Source organism: Podarcis liolepis (assembly GCF_965112155.1).
Source record: "Podarcis liolepis genome assembly, chromosome: Z".
Taxonomy (NCBI): Eukaryota; Metazoa; Chordata; class Lepidosauria; order Squamata; family Lacertidae; genus Podarcis; species Podarcis liolepis.
Genome location: NC_139570.1, coordinates 235476 through 251893, shown reverse-complemented (window position 1 = coordinate 251893; position 16418 = coordinate 235476). Strand labels below are relative to the sequence as shown.

The 16418-nt window shown below is 44.2% G+C and overlaps 1 protein-coding gene across 5 annotated transcripts; it reads left to right on the top strand.

The window, feature by feature from the left end:
• Positions 1–662: 662 nt before the first annotated feature.
• LOC310698796 (BTB/POZ domain-containing protein KCTD16-like) lies at positions 663–16311 on the top strand. 5 transcript variants are annotated; one of them, XM_083486460.1, is made up of 5 exons: positions 663–2070; positions 3936–4742; positions 9986–10042; positions 15162–15296; positions 15666–16311. In XM_083486460.1, the coding sequence occupies exons 2-5, from the start codon at positions 3947–3949 to the stop codon at positions 16202–16204; spliced, it is 1527 nt and encodes a 508-aa protein (XP_083342586.1). In that variant the 5' UTR covers positions 663–2070; positions 3936–3946; the 3' UTR covers positions 16205–16311. The 5 variants fall into 5 exon arrangements, with proteins under 5 accessions (XP_083342586.1, XP_083342584.1, XP_083342585.1 ...); XM_083486458.1 differs by having other exon boundaries at positions 663–2079; XM_083486459.1 differs by lacking the exon at positions 663–2070 and adding an exon at positions 2101–2279.
• Positions 16312–16418: the final 107 nt, after the last annotated feature.

Below are 16418 nucleotides of genomic sequence, written 5' to 3'. Positions count from 1 at the left end.
GGCATCTCTTGTAACAAGGCAGATGTCCAAAGATCCAGGGGTTAGCCCGTGGGTTCTGGATTCAAATCCTTCCCCACCCAGAGATTGAACTTCTGGTGGCTAAAATGCAGAGCTGGGCAGTTTCCCTGCGAAATAATCATCATCATAATAATAATTTATTATTTATACCCCGCCCATCTGGCTGGGTTTCCCCAGCCACTCTGGGCGGCTTCCAACTGAATATTAAAAACAGTACAGTAATTCATTTTCACCTCTTTTTTTGTTATTGTTTGTCAAAAAAAATGCAATAAAGATTTTTTAAAAATAATTTTACTCTCGATTCTGTGTATTTTTTTCTTTTTCTTTTATCAGTATGTTCTGTCCTATTCTTTTCATTTCCATTTTTTCCTTAAACGCATTACTTTATTTTTGGTATACATGGGTGTAAGGATTAATTCATTTTCACCCTTTAGGACAGTTAAAAGGTAAGGGTAAAGGGACCCCTGATCATTAGGTCCAGTCATGGCCGACTCTGGGATTGCGGCGCTTATCTCGCTTTACTGGCCGAGGGAGCCTGGTGGACAGCTTCTGCGTCATGTGGCCAGCATGACTAAGCTGCTTCTGGCGAATCAGAGCAGCGCATGAAAACGCTGTTTACCTTCCCGCCGGAGCGGTACCTATTTAGCTACTTGCACTTTGAGGTGCTTTCGAACTGCTAGGTGGGCAGGAGCAGGGACCGAGCAACGGAAGCTCACCCCTTCGCGGGGATTCGAACCACCGACCTTCTGATCCGCAAGTCCTAGGCTCTGTGGTTTAACCCACAGCGCCACCTGCGTCCCTTATTGTTTCTAAAAAAATATTTTTTAAAATGCACTAAGGATTCTTTTAAAAAAAAAGGATTTTGCTCTCTAAAGAGACCGTCAATCCCTCAAACAAAAGCAATCTTTTATATTATTTTCCTTTCCCCTTTTTTCTTAAACAAAATTACTTTATTTCTCGCGTATGTGGGTATAAATATTAATTTATTTTCACTTTTTTGTTATTGTTTGTAAATTTTTAAAAAATGCAATAGACTATTTTGTAAAAAAATAATTTTGCTCTCTAATGAGACTGTCAATCCGTCAAATGAAAAAAATCTTTCATATTCTTTTTCTTTTCCATCTTTTCTTAAATGCATTACTTTATTTTTATATATGTGGGTGTAAGGATTAATTTATTTTCACCCTTTTTTGATTATTGTTTATAAATTAAGAAAAAATGCAATATTTTTTTTATTTTACTTTTAAAAAGAATTTGCTCTCTAATTTTGCTCCCTAAAACAAAAGCGATCCTCCATGGACCATACTATAAAATAAAAAAATCCTGGGAGATGATAAATGGGTGGCCATTCCCATCACCTGAAAGGAAACGATTTCCATGCCCAGGACACAGATTTTTAAAATGAAACTCGGATTTTTAAAATTCAATGAAGTGTTTTTTAAAAAAATATTAAATTGGTTTTTAAAGATTTTTCTGAAAACTGCCATTTGAAGGTGAATTATCCTCTAACGAGACCGCTGATCCCTCAAACCAAAGTGATCCTCCAGAGACTGAGCTATAAAATAAATAAAATTTTGTACATCTCTAATTGCTATCCTAAACCCCTATCCCTATCCGTAACCCCTAGTCCTAGCCCAGTTAGCGCGGAGAAAAGCGAGCGCTCGGCTGCCCTCTTTGGGTACCCGAGGCGACTGTTGGATGATGCGCCTCCGCCCCCGAGCCTGCCGTCATCGAGCGGAGGGGGCGAGGGGGGGCTGCCGAGGCTTACAGCGGATAAAAACGGGGCCAGACCGGGCTGGGGGCTAGAGGAGGCGCGCCGGGGTCGCGGGGGCGAGCGCGGAGCGTGGACCTTGCAGGCCGCTAGCCATCTACGCGCCCTCGCCGCTGAGTCGCACGGCGCGCCTCTCCATCCCTCCTGGCTCCCCATTCTGGATGCGCCCGGCTCGGGGGCGGCGCGGGGCTAGACGCTCCCGTGAGGGGAGGCAAGGAGGGAAGAGCAGCGGCGGCAAATCCTAGGCTGCCGCGTGGGCGCGCTCGCTTTGGAGAGGATCGGTAGGAAAGGTGGGACCGGACGCGCGTTTGGCGCATCCGAAAGGAGAGAATTCGGTGGTGGCGGGGGTTGGGGAATATGATCCCAAACCGGTGTGGAGCGGGGGTAGCGGCTCCAGTAGGAGGGGGGCCGAGGCGGGATGAGCACCCGCGGCGGTTCCTAGGGTGCCGCTTGGGCGCGCTCGCTTTGGAGAGGACCAGTCGCTGGCAAGGTGGGAACGGACGCGCGTCTGGCGCAGTCAGGCGCCGCAGGATCCGAAAGGAGAGAATTCGGAGTTGCTGGGTGGGTGCGGGGCGGCGGAGGAGCATGTGGGCCCAAACCGGCGCCCCCTCGGTCTTCCCCAGCTCTTTCCCACGGGGTCTTTTGCGCCGCAGGATGCCAGGAACTCTCTGCCACACAAGTCCTGGGTGGAAGAAAGAAAGGCACCCCAAGCTCGCCGCCATTCACACGCGCGCTGCACCCTTTCGCCTGCCCGGAGACCGTGCGCGCGTCAGGGCGTTCCGACGGGTACGGCCGCATCCTGCGCGAGGAACCAAGTGACCCGAGGGGGGGAGCCGCTTGGGACGCGGCGCAAAATCCCCCCTTCTTGGGAGACTTGGCTCTTTGTAGATCACACGTGACGACGGGACACGTGGCTCTTTTGCAGGCCGGCTCAAGGCGGAGGGCAGGGTGGGGGTGGCTGGGCGTTTAAATCCACATGTGCTGAATTATTTTTATTCATAAACTTAATAATGCAAACCCACTGGGCAATAACACCATTTACAAAGACTCTTAGTTTAGTCTCTAGAAATGTGTTATAACATGAAAGAATAATTGATGATCTATGAGGCAAATGACTAATAATTATAAATATCTTTATTAATGTGGAATTAAGTGTTATAACCTGTACAATGCAATTGTAGTTAATACAAGGCAGTTTCCTATTTGGAATAATAATAATAATTTATCATTTCTACCCTGCCCATCTGGCTGCATATCCCCAGCCACTCTGGACAGCTTCCAACAAAATATTAAAATACAATAGTCCTTCAGATATTAAAAGCTTCCCTAAACACGGCGTCCTTCAGATGTCTCCTAAAAGTCTGGTAGTTTTTTTTTGTTTTTTCCTTTGACATCTGGTGGGTGGGCGTGCCACTACAGAGAAGGCCCTTTGCCTGGATCCCTGTAACTTCGCTTCCCGCAGTGAGGGAACCGCCAGAAGGCCCTTGGCGCTGGAATAATAAAATAATAAATAAAATAAATAAATAAACAAAAAGGAATAAGAAAAGCCTTTTTTACAGAAAGGTTCGGCCTTGCTGGCATCCTCCGAATATTGACAAGCAGAGTGAGGTTTGATGGCGTTTTTTTATATAGTATCAATATCACCATTGTAGGCCACACTGTTCATGGGGACAGCAGACCTTTGTGTCCTTGTGACACTTAGTGAGTGTAAAATATGGTATTTCTAGTAATATGTCCCATTCATAAATAATGCCAATACTATACACGCCTGTCCATAAAAAAATTATTCAACAGGACTAATTATATTAATGCATCTACCCAATACCCATTCAATTGTATAATTTTATTGCAATTCATTGTACTGTATACTGTGTATACAAACAGCACACAAACATGATCTAAATTAAAATACTTTTATTTGTTTTTTTATCTTATATTTTGGAAATGTACATCCAGTTGTTTTTCTTTTAAATTTTTCCGGGGACCCCCCAAGAGAGTGGGGCCCTAAGCTAGAGCTTGTTGAGCTTATACATAAATCCAGCACTGACTGATGGCTGACGCAAATATTCATTTGTTCATTCGAACGACCTGCGGGTCACAGCATCTGGCCGCCCTAATGCCTCTTCTCTGGCTGGTTCTTTTTCAGGTGAGTAGGAAATGGCCTTGGCAGACCCCGGCGGTGGCAGCGCCCAACCCGGCTCAGACTTCCCGGAGATTGTGGAGCTGAACGTTGGCGGTCAAGTCTACCTGACTCGCCGCAGCACTCTGCTGAGCGTCCCTAACTCGTTGCTCTGGGAGATGTTTGCCCACAACGGTGCCCGGCCCTTGGCCCGCGACAGCAAGAACCGCGTCTTCGTCGACCGAGACGGCTTCCTCTTCCGCTACATCCTCGACTACATGAGAGACCGGTGCCTCGTGCTGCCGGAAAACTTCCCGGAGAGGGGCCGGCTGCGGCGCGAAGCCGAGTACTTCCAACTCCCTGAGCTGGCCCGGACATTGGCGCCCAAAACCGGCCAGCAGGACTCAGATGAGGAGGGCCAAAGTGACTCCGAGGAACTTTCCCCTGGGCCTGACGCCCCGGGAATCTTGCACGACGGACAAAGCACAAGGATACCCGGCTTCATCACCATCGCCTACCGGGGCTCGTACGCCCTGGGCCGGGATGGTCAGGCAGACGCCAAATTTCGCCGGGTGGCAAGGATCACGGTCTGCGGCAAGACAGCACTGGCCAGGGAGGTCTTCGGTGAGGCGCTAAACGAGAGTCGGGACCCCGACCGGGCGCCGGGGCGCTACACGTCCCGCTACTACCTCAAGTTCACATTCCTGGAGCAAGCCTTTGACCGGCTGGCCGGCGCCGGGTTCCAGATGGTGGCCAGCAATTCGACGGGGACCTGCACCATCGAGCCGGCGGACGGCAAGATCTGGACCTCATACGCCGAATACGTCTTCTACCGTGAGTGACGCTCTGGCCGAGCCGAACCCAAACACGCAAAAGCGACCCTCCCTCGATCCTCCCTGTAGAGTGTAGACAAACCAACAAACCCTCTGGCCTTTCCTCCCTCGCTTCCCGAACCGAACCCTCTCTGGAGCCTTCTGAGTAGCGCAACCGTCCTCCCCGGCTTTCTCTGAATCATGGACTTGGACGCTGTGACACGTGGGGTGTGTCTGTGATGATGTATCCATTTTGCCGAGGGGAATTCTCTCGGATCACCAAACCGAGATGCCTGCCAGGAATATAGGAGCAAAACGGTGGTCTTGATTCGAAAGACAGTTGCAACAGGACTCGCACCCCAAACAAAGGGAACAAAGTTCTCCCTTTCTCCCCTGGGGAAGCACCATACACCCATCACAGATACATCATGCATATGTCATGTAAAGGGGGGAAATTCCAGGGTGAGTGACTCCTTGACAGCCTAGCTGTCCCCCATGGGTCCATGCGGTCAGTAAAAGGAGGAAGTCCCAGCCCGGTAATTTGGAGCAAAACAGTGGTCAGTAGACCATGATTCTTACTGTTGCGCCACAGGTCCCCCCAGGAGTAAGAACCCCGAGCAAGGGGCGATGTCAACTTTTAAAACTTCCTTCTTCCCCCCAGAATACAGTGGTACCTTGACTAAAGTCCAGTCTATTATAACTCCGTTTTGTACTAAGTCCAATTGCAACCCGGAAATGACTGCTCCGGGCTGAGTCATTTTTTTGATATAAGTCGGGCCCGGCTGCTGTTTTAGGGGTTCCTTTTCATCATCTGGTTCCTGTTGAGTGTGTTTCGTTTGTTAATTGAGTCCCTCACTGCTAATCAGAGGCTTCCTGTTGAGTCTGCCAGCTGTTGAGTCTCGAGCACCCATGCAACACAGAGGTGATATTTGGAGGTTTAGTTTTTGCTATTTTTTTTGCATTTTGGTTTGTGTGGCTTTTTCAGCTTTTTGACTGTGACTTCGTTTTATGGGACTGATCTGTGACTGTGGCTTGTGATTTCGTTTTTGTGACTTGTTTTTGTGACTGTGTGGAACTGGTTGATTGTCTGGCTGCAGAAATGGATAAAAGCCCCCCATCCAAACAATGACTATCATCAGTGCACGTAAGGGAAAAAAATGTTAATTTTTTTCATCTACACTACTGTCTTATTTACTTTATAGCACAGTACTTTGATTATTATAGGGACACGAGTGGCGCTGTGGGTTAAACCACAGAGCCTAGGACTTGCCGATCAGAAGGTCAGCAGTTCGAATCCCTGTGACAGGGTGAGCTCCTGTTGTTCGGTCCCTGCACCTGCCAACCTAGCAGTTCGAAAGCACGTCAAAGTGCAAGTAGATAAATAGATACCACTCCAGCAGGAAGGTAAACGGCGTTTTCATGCGCTGCTCTGATTCGCCAGAAGCAGCTTAGTCATGCTGGCCACATGACCCGGAAGCTGTACGCCGGCTCCCTTGGCCAATAAAGCGAGATGAGCGCCGCAACCCCAGAGTCGGCCACGACTGGACGTAGTGGTCAGGGGTACCTTTACCTTTACATTGATTATTGCCTTCATTTCATGGATATATGGTCTCGTTAGACAGTAAAATTCATGTTAAATTGCTGTCTTAGCAGATGTGTTTTCCATTGTCTAGAACGGATTAATCCATTTTCAATTACTTTCTATGGGAAAGCATGCTTTGTTTTAAGTCTGCTTCGTTTTAAGACCAGACTTCCGGAATGGATTACGGTCTTAAATCAAAGTAACACTGTACACTTCACATAGCATCGTTGAGACATCATCACGACATCACTAGCACGTCGCAAATGGGGAGGGGTATACGGGGGTAACGCAAGTTCAATATCGTATGCCTTTCCCGACACCCCTTATGTCCAAAATCTGTTTTGGGGGCCTAATCCCCCGTTTCCGGGGCCAGATGTCGGCATTTCCCAGGGACAGTCTCGGCGTTTACAAATCCATCCCTGGATTTCATTTCATGTCCCTGGATTTCTATTGTCAGTGTTCTAGATCTATGAATAGGGAATGAATCTTGCATGATTGGTTCAACTGCACAAGACACATCATACGGGGATTTCTAGTGAGGCAACATGGTGGACGCCACAGACACCATATCACTACAATAATCCATGAGATTTTTTATACATGTCCCATTTTCTAATAAAGGTTTGATCAGGGCGGTTTCACGGTTTCTCTGTTAACTTTGCCTATTGTTTTATTATTATTATTATTATTATTATTATTATTATTATTATTATTATTATTAAAGATCATTCTTTGTTCTAGCACATCTCATAGACAAGTATTATTATTATTATTATTATCATTATTATTATTATTAAGATCACTGCTTTGTTCTAGCACCTCTCTTAGACAAGTATTATTCTTATTCTTATTATTTAGGATCATTGCTTTGTTCTAGCACGTCTCACAGACAAGTATTATATTTATTTATTTATTTATTTATTTATTTATTTATTTATTTATTTATTATAAGATCTATTATTTGATTGTTGATGTAAACCTCCAAAAAGCATTTTGTACCATCAGGTTTCAACTTCTATCTTCAATACTTTAATGCTATGGCTAGCGGCTGATACAAATAAAAGATTGTCCGGATTTGGGGGGGAAATAAAAAAGTAAAACCAGGTTTGTCCATAACAAAAAGGAAAATTGGGATATTTGTTCCATTACATCACGTTCTAACATCTATCGTCTCTCAACATTTCTTTGTCTAACGCACTATGTATTTCTGTTCTCTCAGTTGAATTTTGACGATAATATCTGATCTTGGATCACAGAAGTTCTTCAAAAGCTGCCACAGACACCATTTACCTAGCATAATCCATGAGATATTTTTCATACATGCCCCATTTTCTAATAAAGGTTTGATCAGGAGAGTTTCTTGGTTTCTCTGTTAACTTTGCCTATTATTATTATTATTATTATTATTATTATTATTATTATTATTAAAGATCATTGCTTTGTTCTAGCACAAATCATAGACAAGTATTATTATTATTATTATTATTATTATTATTATTATTATTAATTTAATTTCCATACTGCCTGATACCCGAAGGTCTCGGGGTGGTTTACATAAAATACCAAATGCATAAAATCAAAACGAAACCAACAACCCAATAAAAAAAAACCTAGAAAAGCCAGCATTTTTTAAAAGGGTATAGGATGCTAAGAAAGCGCGTGATGGGCTTGACGCGGCTTTCATCAATTTGATTTTTTTAAAATAATAATAATAATATTTATTCAGTTTTCCATTTTCTCCTGGGGATTCCAGGCCCAGACATACCAAAAAAATGCAAAAAGGAATATTCTTGTATGCGACAGAAGCAGCAAGAATATTCATCGCAACGAATTGGAAGGGAGAGAAAATCCCAACAAAATGAGAGTGGCAAAGTAAGTCATTGGAGTTTGCAAAAATGACAAAAACAGAGGTAATACTGAGATTTATTCAAAAATGGGACGTGTTCAGAAAATAACTAGAGGATTATTGCAGTAAGATGACATCAGCGGCAATGTTCGAACAACTCCTGTGTTTGGATGTGCAAATATAAGAGAATATAACATTGGCAAAAATTATTAAAAAGAAAATAGAGATAATTTTTGTTGTCTATTTTTTAAGACAGATAACTTTGATTTTTTGCCTTTTTTGATGTTTGAAAAAGCAGTCTAAAAAGGGAGAAAATAGAGATTAATAGTTTATCAGATCAGGAAATACATGGTGAGGTGGTGTAGCACCCTACTTGTGGTTAACGCTTAGCTGGAATGAAATATTCAACGCAGCAATAGATAATAATTTATTTGTCGGACAAATAAATGAGAGACACAGTGGTATACGGTTACCAAAGCTCTGCCCACTCCAGCCCTGATGGCCAGTACTTATATTCCCTCAGCCCAGCCCCCTTGCTCCTCCTTTGGCTGCCTCTGTCCAATCAGCCTGGTTGAAATTCCTATTGGCTGTTTGCTAGAACCAATCATAAAAGATACACCCATTTCCTATTACCTTTTATGGGAGACAAAGAGCTATATTTCCTTCTATCCATAAATGGCAGACAAGTAGCCATATATCTTACATTTGCCTCGACCAGGCACCTTAATTATCAGATCATCTTTGCCCTATTGCCCTATTCACTCCAAAACAGATGGCTAATGGTTTTAATTTTTATCTTAAACAGAGATCTTGGGTTCACCTTCTCACAAACCATCAATGAAATAAGAATCTAACATAAGAATCTAACATTTCTTACTTTCTAAATCCTTTGCATAATTACATTTAAGCCAACATATTTCATACATAACATAGATTTTTAGAAGGAAAGGCCTTTTCAAAGTAAAAAGGAACTTTAATAAAAACAGTATCTAAAAGCAACCCCTTAGATCTATACCCCCCTTTCAAGCCAGCTGCTGTTTCTAAAAGCAACTTCTTCAATTTACAACTCTCCTTTCAAGCCAGCTGCTGTTTCTATTAGCTCTTGCCCTTTAACCTTAGGAAGATGTGGCTCAAGTCTAATGGGAGGCACATGGTATTACAATAAATTTTACTATTTACCAACTCTTAATTAGTGTTTTTGCAGCTTGATTGTATTCTGTAATTTGTATGGTGAGTGTGACCTTTTGCTCCCAGCCTGTAATTTCCTTTTACAACCCTGAGGCACTGCTATAGATCAGAGGGGCCCTGTTTAGGAAGATAAACATCTGCGAATGCACCCAGCCAGCTGCTTTATGCCTGGCATAAAACATACAAACATTTCCAAATATATTTTAAAGCTCATTTTAAAATGCAGGCCTTGATCTGATGCCTCAGTGGCAGGAGGTCATAGGAATTTAACAAGAATGGATTGAGCAAATGTTGATATTCTTTGGTATTTTCGTTTGAGGTTTTCATACACTTTTCTTTAATTTCCCCAGAGGGGTTGGGGAAACCTAGGCAGATGGGCAGGGTAGAAATAATAAATTACATTATTATTATTATTATTATTATTATTATTATTATTATTATTATTTCCAATAAAGCATTTAATACAAGAAGAAGAAGATACCAGTGTGTTTCAAAACAGCAACGGGAATTCCTAAAATCACTATCCAGCCTTTATTTAAATAATAGCAGCCGGCTGGAACTGAAATCGGAGATTGTTATGTTATGAGATTGATCTTCTCTAAAGCTGCCATTTGCTGATTACTTTCTCTCCCTTTCTTCCTTCCTCCAGGTCCTCCAGCTTGTCAGGATTCCCAAAAGGTGTCAGGAGAACACCCCCATTTCCCAGGTAAGAAGAGTTCCTCTTTCTCTTTCTCTTTCTTTCTCTCTCTCTCTCTCTCTCTCTCTCAAGTCTCTATAAAAAGTGCAAGCCAGATTCTTTCTTTCTTTCTCTCTCTGTCGCTCTCTCCGTGTCTTTCTTTCTTTCTTTCTTTCTTCCTTCCTTCCTTCCTTCCTTCCTTCCTTCCTTTCTCTCTCTCTCTCTCTCTCTCTCTCTCTCTCTCTCTCTCTTCCCTTCTTTCCTTCACGAGTTCTTACCATATCCCACAATTAACTGCATCTCCGCGTTTTCCAAATAATTATACAAATCACATATAAAGATAGAATGAAATTTGACATAACAAGCACCTTCACATTCCTGCCAGCGGTTTTAAATGTGTACAGTGATCTTTTCAATTAAGGAAAAATCTGGCTTAAAAGAGATGTAGACCCTGGGTCTCATGTTCAACCCGCCAAGTGTTTTTAGTAGGTCATTCCAGCTTCCCCGGGGCCACTTCTTCTCCTGCCTTCCCATAATCCTATTAGCCTGAGAGAAGGGACTGAGCTATAAGAGGAAAAAAGCCCCTCTCTTAGCAGCCCCGCCGACAGCTTGAGATTTTAAATCTTTAAATCTTTAAATCAGTCGCTCACATCAGGATAGCTCCTTCGGCCTGCTGACAAGCTGCTGGAGAATAATAATAATAATAACCCTATCCCTAATGTTGTTGTTGTTTATGTTGTTGTTGCTTAGTCGTTTAGTCGTGTCCAACTCTTTGTGACCCCATGGACCAGAGCATGCCAGGCACTTCTGTCTTCCACTGCCTCCCGCAGTCTGCTCAAACTCATGCTGGTATCCTCAAGAACACTATCCAACCATCTCGTCCTCTGTCGTCCCCTTCTTCTTGTGCCCTCCCCTCCATCTTCCCCAACATCAGGGTCTTTTCCAGGGAGTCTTCTCATGAGGTGGCCAAAGTATTGGAGCCTCAGCTTCACGATCAGTCCTTCCAGTGAGCACTCAGGGCTGATTTCCTTAAGAATGGATAGGTTTGATCTTCTTACAGTCCATGGGACTCTCGACACTCTCCTCCAGCACCATAATTCAAAAGCATCAATTCTTCGGCAATCAGCCTTCTTTATGGTCCAGCTTTCACTTCCATACATCACTACAGGGAAAACCATGGCTTTTACTATACGGACCTTTGTTGGCAAGGTGATGTCTCTACTTTTTAAGATGCTATCTAAGTTTGTCATTGCTTTTCTCCCAAGAAGCAGGCGTCTTTTAATTTCGTGGCTGCTGTCACCATCTGCAGTGATCATGGAGCCCAAGAAAGTAAAATCTCTCACTGCCTCCATTTCTTCCCCTTCTATTTGCCAGGAGGTGATGGGACCAGTTGCCATGATCTTTGTTTTTTTGATGTTGAGCTTCAGACCATATTTTGCGCTCTCCTCTTTCACCCTCATTAAAAGGTTCTTTAATTCCTCCTCACTTTCTGCCATCAAGGTTGTGTCATCTGCATATCTCAGGTTGTTGATATTTCTTCCGGCAATCTTAATTCCGGCTAGGGATTCATCCAGCCCAGCCTTTCGCATGATGAATTCTGCATATAAGTTAAATAAGCAGGGAGACGATATACAGCCTTGTCGTACTCCTTTCCCAATTTTGAACCAATCAGTTGTTCCATATCCAGTTCTAACTGTACCTTCTTGTCCGAAATAGAGATTTCTCAGGAGACAGATGAGGTGACCAGGCACTCCCATTTCTTTAAGAACTTGCCATAGTTTGCTGTGGTCGACACAGTCAAAGGCTTTTGCATAGTCAATGAAGCAGAAGTAGATGTCTTTCTGGAACTCTCTAGCTTTCTCCATAATCCAGCGCATGTTTGCAGTTTGGTCTCTGGTTCCTCTGCCTCTTCTAAATCCAGCTTGCACTTCTGGGAGTTCTCGGTCCACATACTGCTTGAGCCTTCCTTGTAGAATTTTAAGCATAACTTTGCTAGCGTGTGAAATGAGTCCAATTGTGCGGTCGTTGGAGCATTCTTTGGCACTGCCCTTCTTTGGGATTGGGATGTAGACTGATCTTCTCCAATCCTCTGGCCACTGCTGAGTTTTCCAAACTTGCTGGCATATTGAGTGTAGCACCTTAACGGCATCATCTTTTAAAATTTTAAATACTTCAGCTGGAATACCATCACTTCCACTGGGCTTGTTATTTGCAGTGCTTTCTAAGGCCCATTTGACTTCACTCTCCAGGATGTCTGGCTCAAGGTCAGCAACCACACTACCTGGGGTGTACGAGACATCCATATCCTTCTGGTATAATTCCTCTGTGTATTCTTGCCACCTCTTCTTGATGTCTTCTGCTTCTGTTAGGTCCTTACCACTTTTGTCCTTTATTATGGTAATCTTTGTACGAAATGTTCCTTTCATATATCCAATTTTCTTGAACAGATCTCTGGTTCTTTCCATTCTGTTGTTTTCCTCTATTTCTTTGCATTGCTTGTTTAAGAAGGCCTTCTTGTCTCTCCTTGCTATTTTTTGGAAATCTGCATTCAATTTCCTGTATCTTTCACTATCTCCCTTGCATTTTGCTTGCCTTCTCTCCCCCGCTATTTGTAAGGCCTCATTGGACAGCCACTTTGCTTTCTTGCATTTCTTTTTCATTGGGATGGTTTTTGTTGCTGCCTCCTGTATAATGTTGTGAGCTTCCACCCATAGTTCTTCAGGTACTCTGTCCACCAAATCTAAATCCTTAAACCTGTTCCTCACTGTGTATTCATAAGGGATTTGGTTTAGATTGTATCTTACCAGCCCAGTGGTTTTTCCTACTTTCTTCAGTTTAAGCTTGAATTTTGCTATAAGAAGCTGATGATCTGAGCCACAGTCAGCTCCTGGTCTTTTTTTTTTTTTTTTTCATGCATAATTTTTATTAGTTTCCAAAAGTCAAAATACATAACAAACTTATTCAAAACTCGTATCTGTCACTTAAAGAAAAGAAAAGAGTTGACTTCCTTCAGTCGTTTCACGAATCGTCCGAAATAACATTAAACAATAAATCCGCATTTCCATATTTGCAAAGCCATAAGTCATTCTCATCTATCCATTTTCTATTAGCTTTACCCTTTTCTCTTACAGAGCTTCTTGGAGACCTACTAGTGTTGTCTGTTCATCGATTAGACTTTTCAGATATTTCGTAAAACTTTCCCAGTTTTCCACAAACCTCTGATCTTTTGTATATCTAATTTTACATGTCATCCTGTCCATCTCCACATATTCTAATAATTTACTTCTCCATTCCTCCGTTGTTGGGATACTCTCCTGCTTCCAATTTTTTGCTATTAAGACCCTTGCTGCCGTTGTTGCGTATTGGAACAATTTGTAGTCTTTTTTCTTAATTTCTTTCCCTACCAGACCTAACAAGAACGCCTCTGGTCTTTTATTGAAGGTATATCTTAACATTTTTTTCATTTCATCATATATACTCTCCCAGAACCTTGTGACCTTTGGGCATTCCCACCACATATGGTAGAACGTACCTTCCCTTATCTTACATTTCCAGCATTTGTTGCAGGATCCATACATTTTGGCTAACTTAACCGGAGTCAGGTACCAGCGATAAAACATTTTCATTAGGTTCTCCTTAAGTGTCACACAGGCCGTAAATTTTAGATGTTGTTTCCAGAGTTTTTCCCACTCTTCGTAATAAATATTACGGCCAAGATCTCTGGCCCAATGGGTCATTACCGTCTTAACCTCCTCGTCCGCTAAGTTCCAGTCAGCTCCTGGTCTTGTTTTTGCTGACTGTATAGAGCTTCTCCATCTTTGGCTGCAGAGAATATAATCAATCTGATTTCGATGCTGCCCATCTGGTGATGTCCATGTGTAGAGTCGTCTCTTGTGTTGTTAGAAAAGAGTGTTTGTGATGACCAGCTTGTTCTCTTGGTAGAACTCTATTAGCCTTTGCCCTGCTTCGTTTTGATCTCCAAGGCCAAACTTGCCAGTTGTTCCTTTTATCTCTTGATTCCCTAATTTAGCATTCCAATCCCCTATAATGAGAAGAACATCCTTCTTTGGCGTCACTTCTATAAGGTCTTGTAAGTCTTCATAGAACTGGTCAATTTCAGTTTCTTCAGCACCAGTAGTTGGTGCATAAACTTGGATTACTGTGATGTTAAAAGGTCTGCCTTGGATTCGTATCGAGATCATTCTTTCATTTTTGAGATTGCATCCCAGTACAGCTTTTGCCACTCTTTTGTTGACTATGAGAGCCACTCCATTTCTTTTACGGGTTTCTTGCCCACAGTAGTAGATATGATAGTCATCCAAACTGAATTTGCCCATTCCCGTCCATTTTAGTTCACTGATGCCCAGGATGTCAATTTATTCTTGCCATCTCATTTTTGACCACATCCAACTTACCTAGGTTCATGGTTCTTACATTCCAGGTTCCTATGCAATATTTTTCTTTACAGCATTGGACTTTCCTTTCGCTTCCAGGCATATCCGCAACTGAGCATCCTTTCGGCTTTAGCCCAGCCGCTTCATCAGCTCTGAATCTACTTGTACTTGTCCTTTGCTCTTCTTCAGTAGCATGTTGGACACCTTCCGACCTGAGGGGCTCATCTTCCAGCATCATAACTTTTATATGCCTGTTGTCTTTGTTCATGGAGTTTTCTTTGCAGGGATACTGGAGTGGCTTGCCAGTTCCTCCTCCAGGTGGATCACGTTTGGTCAAAACTCTCCACTATGACCTGTTCATCTTGGGTGCCCTCCTTGGCATAGTTCATAGCTTCTCTGAGTTATTCAAGCCCCTTTGCCACGGCAAGGCAGTGATCCATGAAGGGGGGCAAGGCAGTGATCCATGAAGGGGCTATCCCTAATACCTGTCCCTAACTCCTATCCCTATCTCTAACCCTTATCCCTAACAACAACAACAACAACAATCTACCGTGGTTGGTCCCTGCCAGTTTTGATATTGGATTGTAGATCGCAGCAGACTTCAAGTTGGACATGCCTGGATACGACGATCGTTGGTTACATGTATTTTCAGCAACTTGGAAATAAAGTTGGGGAGGGAGATGCTCGTCTTAGTCCTCTCTCTCTCAGTAGTAGTAGTAGTAGTAATTTATTATTATTTATACCCCCCCCCCCAGGAAGCCTCTGGCTCAGCGTGGCTCAGCTGCCTTCTGCAGCACCGGTGGGAACAGAGAAGGACGTCCGGAAAAGCCTCGCCTCTTCCTCTGAGCCCATTTTGGACCTCTGGACAGATGCGGCATCCGTGCTTCCAGGTGAGATGCTCAAGAAAATCACCCTTTTAGAGTTTAAATTGGGAGAAAGAAACGCAGTAGACGGCCAAAAGATTCTCAAGAGGAGGAAATCGCATGGCAGGAAGCTGGTTACAGGTGCGTTTGAATATCTGAAGTTCAAGGCTTCCGGCTAAGACCCATGGGATGCCCTCCTCAAAGAATAAAGATGCGCCAGTCTTGGGCATAAGGAACAGTAAGAAGCTAAAGCCCTCCCCTGCTGGGAGTGAAGGCAGGCTAGAGGCTGGGGGTTACAAAGAAGTAGGAGGAGTGGGTTATTATTTACTCATCTCTTCTTCTCCTCCTCTCCTCCTCCTTCTCCTGCTGTTTCTTCCTCCTTCTTCTCTCCTCCAGCGTCCACCATCTCCACCAGCACCACACCAACCGCCCCGCCAACTGCCACGGAGCACCCCACCACCACCACCCTCAAAAGATCCCCCGTGCTCCCAGCCAGGGCCGCCACTGAACCGGCCCCACCAGACCTACCCCAGAGCTCCAAGGAGGCCACCCAGGAGAGACCTTTCTCTTCCGCCAACTTCTCCCCCGACCCAGATCCGGCTTTGCCCCCTCCTCCGGATCAAGACCCCCTCCCGGAAACCAGGGGATCTTGGGGGTCCTTGCCGTGGCCGGAGGCCCCTGAAGAGTGTGGCCCGCCCCGGCCCACCACCTTGGACTTCTCCAAGCCCCTCCAGAAGCTGGAGGAGGCGAAGCAGGTGGGCGTTGAGGAGAACGGGCTGGAGCGTGGCCCGCCGCCTCCCGGCGAAGAGAGGAAGGCTCTGCAGTTGGAGCTGGGCAAATGCATTGAGGACTTTCGGAGAATCCGAGTGCCCGCCTCGTTCCCCAACAAGAAACGGGCGTGGCAAAGCGAGCTGCTCCAAAAATACCAGCTCTGAGGGACTCTCGTGGATCCATCAAATGGAAGCAGTCATCAATGGACCGTACTATAAAATAAAGGAGACAGTTGTAGATGAGAAAAATAAAAATGGATTTCCCCCCCTGACCTGCAGTGGTGATAGTCGTTGTTTGGATGGGGGGCTTTGATCCATTTCCGCGGTAATACCATCCATCCATCCGGAGCTGAACCAGGTTCCACACAGTCGCGAAAAC

What these genes read in the sequence shown, in the direction of transcription:
- LOC310698796 (XM_083486460.1), top strand. Translation starts at nt 3,947, where the DNA reads ATGGCCTTGGCAGACCCCGGCGGTGGCAGCGCCCAACCCGGCTCAGAC. An exon ending in CGCCGAATACGTCTTCTACC is followed by an intron (nt 4,743 to 9,985) that starts GTGAGTGACGCT and finishes TCCTTCCTCCAG; the next exon opens with GTCCTCCAGCTTGTCAGGAT. An exon ending in AGAACACCCCCATTTCCCAG is followed by an intron (nt 10,043 to 15,161) that starts GTAAGAAGAGTT and finishes CCCCCCCCCCAG; the next exon opens with GAAGCCTCTGGCTCAGCGTG.